The 8,972-nt window shown below is 32.3% G+C and overlaps 1 protein-coding gene across 5 annotated transcripts in view; it reads right to left on the reverse strand.

The window, feature by feature from the left end:
• The window catches only part of LOC137631723 (uncharacterized), a 109,525-nt gene extending 101,893 nt beyond the window's left edge, over positions 1-7,632 (reverse strand). For 4 of the 5 annotated variants that reach the window (XM_068363611.1, XM_068363613.1, XM_068363612.1 and 1 more), the window contains exon 1: positions 7,223-7,632. In XM_068363611.1, the coding sequence (XP_068219712.1) occupies positions 7,223-7,231 (9 nt within the window). In that variant the 5' untranslated portion in view covers positions 7,232-7,632. Of the gene's footprint in view, positions 1-4,956; positions 5,228-7,222 lie in introns of those variants that run through there. The other variant, XM_068363610.1, reaches the window with a different exon arrangement.
• Between the last annotated feature and the right edge of the window lie 1,340 nt (positions 7,633-8,972).

The raw sequence follows: 8,972 nt of genomic DNA on the forward strand, positions 1-8,972 counted from the left end.
TAAATATTTATCCGACATTGATGGATCGCGTACACTAGTACCAATACATTTTTCCCGTTTTTTTTTTTTTATCTTCGCCACACTTTTTCATAAGCTTTCGCTTCCCTCCATACTCAACTAACATCAATTCCTTATCTTCTAGTCCTAAATTTTCACATAACCTTTCGACATAACTTACATTTTCATCTACATTAATTCTTACTTCCAAGCATCGTCGCTCTTTACCTTACCAGTCATTACCTATTTTACCACAACGTACCTCTCGTCCTCTATATTTACCAAGGTATTTGTGCAACCATATAATCACTCACATATAGTATGTATTCTCTTCCTCCTAACACTTGGTAACAAACTTATATACACTCGAGGTGCCTGCATATTCATAATACCATCATATATGCACACTAATTTTTACTAAATTATTACTTCTATACCTTCCCCTATACTGTATATTCATACTTGGCACTGTTGGTAACTTCCATCGTCACTGTTGCTAACTTCAAGATTATTTATCCATTTAACTTTTACAATTATAACCAATGACAATGAAAGGACGACCGGAACGTCTAGTTAAATTTCCGTGAGCATTTACACTAGTAGGATATGCTGCAACAGATGATGCTGATACATTGTATGTGTGTCGTCTATATGTGCAACGAGCAGTCAGTTTTATGTATAATAACTCTTAGGAATGAACTGTTTTTGCTTTTCTTTAAAAGGACATGAAAAGGGCTAAAATTTTCACAAATACGACCAGAACTAGGCGTGTGTGTGGCATGTGGGCACCGCGTGACTGATTTCATGCCTGTCTTGGTAATGCATATGAAGGGAAATTTTTGCTCATAGACCGATACAATGCTCATCAACAGATTTGAATTTTCCTGCTCATATACCCAATAGTTTGTACAGTATTCAGTTACTTGTAAAACGAGGTACTACTGCATACACACACATGCAGAAATCACGAAAGCTGACACGTGCCTGTATCAAAGATCACAATATATAGCCTACCTAAGACTGGTCTGTTTTCAATTAATCCTTTATTGTCGTCTTATCTAAAATCTGGCTTATCTGCAATTATCGAATTGACAAGAAACTGTCAGCTGATGGGATTAAATTTTCCAGTATAAATACAATCTCTTTCTTTGTGTATTCTCATTGCGAGTCCATCGGTGTCACTAATAGGACGAAAGTACCAACTCCAATAAAGTCTTTTTACTATCCTTTCATGGCTATAACACACACACACACACACACACACATATATATATATATATATATATACATACATACATACTGTTTACCGTTTCATGCATGTTGTTAGATGTGTTTAGTAGTGTTTAAATATAGTTGTAAATTGAAAAACATGGTGGGTTAAGAATTGTTCTCGAAATAACAATGAAATATATAGTATTCCTTAGTACATGAACTCATGATCTACGTAAGTCAATAACAGTGGCTCCTAAACATCCATATTTCCTCGTTGATAATACTTCTTAAACTTTATACAACTCCTTTATAAAACTTTAGGTGTGATTCTAGATTGCAAATTTACTTTTGAGAACCACATTCGGTTTACCTTTTCTTCAACTGCACAAAAAAATGACTTACTGAGAAAGTGTTTTACGATTTTCGGTGATCAATTTATTCTGAAGAAATTTTTTGTCTTTTCAAGCTGATTTGTTACGAGTATTCTCCTGCTTGGCCCTCTCATCTTAACTGGCACTCTATTAAATTTCTTATTCCTGATCTAGATATTAATCTCTGGCACCGTCGTACAGTTAGTTCTTTATGCATGTTAATTATGAGGTTTCATAATTCTGACAATACTTTGCATTCAGATCTTACCAGACTATAACATCTTGTACGTAGTACTAGTATGCAGTTAATTCTAAGTCATGCCTTCTCCACCATAAGGCTCAATATTAGCCTACATAGAATTTTATAGGTTTCATTCTAGATGTGATCAGATTGTGGAATGATAACCCTAATCGGGCAGTTGAATCGAGAGATCTTCAAAAGTTCCAACTTGTAGCGAATGTTTTTATGACGAACAGGTGGACATGTCTCCCTTCGTAGTTTATATTATGACAGATCTATTTTAATGATGTCGCTGATCTTAAAATACTTTATATCAATTATTCATTACTTCTCAAGTAGTTTATTCATTCCCTTTCCTCATTGGGATATTTTTTTCTGCTGGAGCCCTTGGCCTTATAGCATCCTGCGTTTTCAACTAAGGTTCTAGCTTACCTAATAATAATAATAATAATAATAATAATGATAATAATAATAATAATAATAATCAGATCTTTTCATTTTTCCCATTGTAGATACAATACATAAATAGAAACACACACACACACAGACACACACACACACACACATATAATATATATATATATATATATATATATATATATATATATATATATATATATATATATATATATACACAGTATATATATATATATATATATATATATATATATATATATATATATATATATGTGTGTGTGTATATGTGTATATAAATATATAATGTATATTTATAGTATATATAATGTATAATTATAGTATATATATTATATGAATGTGTATACATAGGCCTACATACTGTATATTATATATACACATAATATATATATGCATATATATAGGCCTATATATATATATATATATATATATATATATATATATATATATACATATATATATATATATGTATGTGTGTATGTATGTATGCATGTATATATACAGTATATATATATATATATATATATATATATATATATATATATATATATATATATATATATATATTATATATATATATATATATATATGTATATATATATATATATATATATATATATATATATATATATATATATATATATATATATATATATATATATATATATATAGTTCTCTAACATTTACTATTTCAACTGATGAAGAAAAGGTTAGCATAACCATCTTTTTAGAATAATTCCAAATCAGCGCATTATAGCGGCCATCCCCGATGAGGGATAAGAAACTACATAACTGCATTTTGAAAAGGAGTACTTTGAAAGGTTGATATCCGAAAATGACGCAGCAGGCTACCGAGTGGTGAAAGTGGAACAAATGCCTGATATCAATCTTATGGCTTAAAAACTCTTGACAGGAAAGCCAGGTAAAAATGTGGTGATGGGGATCAAATGAAGCCACAAAGATGGAATACTAGATGTGTGTATATATATATATATATATATATATATATATATATATATATATATATATATATATATATATATATATATATATATATATATATATATATATATATATATATATATAAGCACCATGAGTCTACCACATATCCATTATATAAAAAATAGTCTATTCATATGCATACTCAGACATCTTCGTTTGTAAACCTTATTTAAAAAAAAAAATACCCAGTCATTGGGTCAATAAGATAAATTCAATGTGTTTAGAATTATAAGAATTCGTTTACGTGAATTTAACCATAATTTCATTGCTTTATACTTTGCTATGTAATTATATAATAAACGTTTTGTAATTATTGAGTACTATAATCAATTAGGATGACATTGAAATCTAATCGTCTGATCAAATTTTACGGTTACGTAAAATTGAAAAAAAAATCGGTCATTTCCAGAGAATTTTGCAGTTTACTATATATCGATTATTAACTTTTTATTAGCTTGTATTTTTCTTGTTTTCATTTCAATGGTCGAGTTGCGCGTAGCCTATTTTCTATGAAAAATAAGATTATATGCTACATTACCTACTAACAATAAATGACGAATTCATAAGTTAAAAAAAAAAAAGGTATAATAAAAAAGGAATATCAATTCAAAATAATGTAGTCTAGAACACTGGCCTGATTAATAAGACCTGTATGATGAACTATTAATAACAAATAAAATTTAACATAAAACAAATTGGTGTATATAAAGTAATGAATGAAATAGGCAGACATTTAGAACTGGTTGAACGCGATTAAGTATCTTGCACGGTAAAGCCTAGTCTTAGTCTACGTCTGACCTTACGTAAGACACCTGAATCTTGCTGCTTAGCATCACGCAAGTTAAATATGGGAAATGGCCACGTAATGGAAAATAATGCACAATAAGTTTGACAGCCATAGGCTTATTAGGATGTGGATTGACTGAATTTGGATCAATTGTCCCGTAAAGGGGGCCAGGAAGGCCATTCAACGCTTGATAGCGGTATATCATAGTAAGCCTGGTAAATCAGAATGAATCGATTTCGGCCAGTAGCAAGACGCTAGCTTAACTTTAGTATATAGCTCCCTATCCATGGATATAGCCTACATCATTTATTGGTTGAGTAACCTAACCTGAAGTGAAAGTCACACTAAATATTGGACGAATAATCTCCTATTAAATGGATCCGGCCGAAAAAAAAAATATATATCCCTGTGAGAGTTCAGCAAAATTTAAAAACAATCATCAAAATGCAATAACAAGGCATTAGATAATACATGGGCAATAATGTTAACTTCTTGAATATGACACCGCAATACAAGCATGGAGTGTTACGACTGGGCTAATCAACACAAGAAAGAGTGGTGACAATTAAGCTAGCGGTTTACTTCTGCATCTTAGGATGACCGACATGATAATCGCCAATAAGTTAAGATGTGTATTATCACATGGGAAATATTGTTGTAACTACCACAAGGTCATATAATTAAAACTGGTAACACCTAATATTTCCTATTTTATTAAAAATATAATTTCATTCCAAAAAGACAAAGATAATTTTTTTATCTTTCTGTCGTGCAAAGGCAGTCAATGACATTAGACCGAGTTTAGTTCCAAAACGTTCAACCTAGATAGTAATTATCTATCAATTATGAATGAACTCCCAGTTCTTGGAACATGAAACACATCAAACTATCAGCAATTAGATAATACTTACATCACCTTAACTGCATTCCTGTCAGTTCGAACTTCGAGATCATTATTTACTTTGTAAACAGAACATGGACTTCTCATAATGGCGGGAGTTGAAAACATGAACATTCTCATATTTTGCCAAAACAATTGGCTACCTTGTTCAAAGTCTGAGGGCAAGATGAAAACTATCCCAAAAAGCATTCATGATCCATTTCCTTGAGTTTACCGGTAATACGGAAGAAAACACTACACATTTTAGACAGAAACTTTTAAAGCGCCACAGCAACATCATGTCCGCTGACAAGGCCCAGGTAAGGTTGTGTATTATTCCGCTGTAGTAAGATATCGTAACAAGTGTCACCTGGATAGATAAATATTCTCTAGTCATATCTTTTAAAAGTGGATTGTCAATGCTAATTATACCAATGAGATCATCATAAATAATCTTATTTTTCACGAGGAATTGCATTACAGTAAATAAAAAATACCATTTTCCTTTGAAAAGCGAGGGAAAGGGACTACTTTCTATGCGGATTTACAGTAAGGGGATTTTCTTGCAAATACTTATAAGTTATAGGTTCATAAAACCAAAAAGCAAAAGAATATTGAGTTATCCATCATTAAAGCATGTGTAGTGGGTCGTTTCCCTATGTAATACACCATTTTCTCATGCACTTGTCATGTATGTGTAATAAACAAGTTGGCCTGGGAATCTGGGATAGTGTTGAGACCATGGAGGTATAATAACCCCCTGGCGGAGACGATAAGAAAAAGTAAAAGGTTCACGTGAAATTATTTTAAAAGTTATTTTTTATTATGATACCCTATGCAAACTAGTGGTTATTCTATTATTTGCGAATATTCTAGTTAATCTCTCTCTCTCTCTCTCTCTCTCTCTCTCTCTCTCTCTCTCTCTCTCTCTCTCTCTCTCTCTCTCTCTCTCTCTATATATATATATATATATATATATATATATATATATATATATATATATATATATATATATATATATATATATATATATATATATATATATATATATATATATATATATATATATATATATATATATATATATATATATATATATATATATATATAACCTTCAGTAATGAATTCATTATTCCTTGTGAATAACTTATACCAAAGAAGAGCAATAGAACCTTTGTCTTTTAAGTCTTGATGCAGAAGTGATAGTCACTTATCCATTCAGCCATCAAGTAGGCTGAATATGAACGTCACTGCCAGTGAAGACAGAGGGAGAATAAATCTTCCATTCCTCTCTAAGTATTCAGATTTTAATTATATGAATTGTGGCAGGAGATCGAGGAAGGGATTAGATCACGGATTTTAGCCCAGTGGTCAGGCACTGAGAACGGAAGGTCATTCGGCGAGCGAAGAGGTGAGTCACAGAACAAAGAAAGCCTGGGAGATAGTTTTACACACATGGTTTTATGGCAAAAGAAATGTGTCCTGGAAATCAAAACTTGTTACGATTAAAGGATTGTAAAGCTATCTACATAGAGTGGTGTAAATATTCTAGGTCAGATTGTTTTGGTGGTTTAGGTATGTGAAAAGTATGTGAAAGATGGCTTGGTAGTAAGAGAGAAAATTCAGAAATGTCGAATAATTGAATATGAAAAAAGGGTAGTTAGGATGCAGATCACTTGATGAGAGAACATGTAAAAAGTTTGCTGTTTTACTGATGAATATCCTGTGCAGAGAATGAAACATTTCGTAAATATAAGACTGTAACAGCAAAGTTTTTTTTTTTTGAGATAGAACAAAAATGCGATCGTGCATACACTTGTGTGTAAAATTTGATTAAAACAAATTAATCGTCTCGATATCTTTTCATCCAATAACTCAGAAAGATGCGTCCAAGTTTACCTTGTCAAAAATATCACAAATTATTCTTTATAGTTACATCAACAACTATGAAACATCATTTCCTATCTTACTTGATATGGTATTGCGTCATTTAGATTTTTTCAATGAAAAGCGAAAAACTGCCATATCAAATTGAGGTAATCTGTTAAAATAAATAATTATAGCCATCTAAGTTTTGTTTCATTAATAGGCTTCCCTAATTATTTTTTCTATCCAATAAAGACATGATCTTCAAAGGGTAGTATTATGTAAAACTGTACTTCACTAGAACACGTTTAAATTAAAAATCTATGATACCACGTTATATTATCAATTAAAAATAATGCTTTTCCTTAAACATATTATAATTTTGGAGAACAAAAAGTAGAAAATCCATAGAAATCATTTGGTCTGCTTACCACTGTCATTTTGTCTGCAGGTTTTTTCCCGTCCTTCTTCTGAAATTCACAAGACTTCTTCCCTGGTCCACCATGTGTTATTCTGGACCTTCTTGCTTATCATACAACGGGGCTTTTGGGTCCAGCCCCGAGGGACAGGATCAGCAACACATCCTTTGCTTCCCCCGGGGCATTCGAGCCCTAGAGAAACAAATATACTCCAGGATACAAGCGGTAACGGATCCACTGTTGCATAGAAGGATTTTTTTCTGTATTATAACCAATACAAATAACGTCTAACGGGTGCTAGCGAAAGTGGAAGAAAGTTTGAGGGAAGTACAGTAGTAGGAAGGGAGGCAGCAGCAGACGAGACACCGCAGTCAGGGAAATACTGCCCCTGCCAAAAAGGCTGCTGCCCCTCTTGCCTTGCCTGCCTGCTGCCGGCGCCATCGACCGCCTGTCTTTATTTATATATAGAAACCGGCTACCCCGCCCCCTCTTCCTCCTTCTTCAATGCCTCATTTTATTCTGTCTATCAATCTATCAACTGCTGCTCATGTGTCTTTCAGAACTTTGCTAAACCCAAGTTATAAAACTTCAATAGGTTAACATTTGAAACGATACCCTTATGGATAGGCCTAAATTTGTCCTTCATTCACATTTTTCTTATTTTTGAGTTTGAAGTGCATAAACTGCATATTTCCTTATACATTATAGTGATTTTTAATTTTCCCATGCAAAAGCGACATTTGCTAATGAAATTCCTCTTTTGCAATCACCTAGAGGCACTACTCCATCAGATTCTTGATATAAAAGCAAAAATAACAACAACAACAACAACAACAACAATAGTAATAATAATAATAATAATAATAAATGGATGTTACATGTATTGAAACATCATTGAAAGGCATCTCTTAATATGTATCAACACTTAAAACCTACCCATTTTACCATTGATACCTAACACAACCAAAAAGCATGGGCTAAGATCGCAAATACATATAACTATTTATTCATTCGACAAATAGCAAAAACTATCATAAAATACAATTTATTGCACTTATGCATATAAGTGCACCATGAAATACAAATAACAAATGCTGCACTTAGCTCCCCTTTGATAGGTCTGTGGATCGCTTCCGGCCTACCACTTTTACCCAGCCGTAAATAAATATTGAGAGGGTAGAAGAAAATTATATTGAATGAAACATTAAATGTAACCATATTACATAGCCTACTGTAAGATATCAACATAAATAGTATAATCAAATAGTTAAATTATAAGGATTTGGGAATGTGAAGGTAATTTAATGAAATTTAGAAGTACCTGCAGTTTACTTAGTGTTCCAAATGATTTATTAGTTTGCTGAGGATAAGATGTGCAAATTAGAAATTTAATAAAACTTGTTATATTGATACATATCTTAAAGTCATGCCATAATCATCAAGGTCACCATATCCTGACTAGTAAAGAAACCCCCAAAAATATTTTAAACCACTCTCTTTCCCATCTCCCTCTCCCCCGAGATGTCCAGTAGAACCATTAGGTGGTGCTATTGCAGGAACATCCCCACAGACCCTGACGACTGAGCGTGTCTGGCACAACATCCACTTTGATTTGAATTAACCTTGTCGACAGCTTTACAGCATTGTCCACTGACCAGGTGTGAACCTGCTTTGCTAACTAGCTAAGGGTCTGTGAACCAGTGGCCTCCTATTTGTTGAAGTCACGATTGAAGAATTGTCACAAGTCAACACTACTGAGTGC

Source organism: Palaemon carinicauda, chromosome 40 (genome assembly GCF_036898095.1).
Source record: "Palaemon carinicauda isolate YSFRI2023 chromosome 40, ASM3689809v2, whole genome shotgun sequence".
Lineage (NCBI taxonomy): Eukaryota > Metazoa > Arthropoda > Malacostraca > Decapoda > Palaemonidae > Palaemon > Palaemon carinicauda.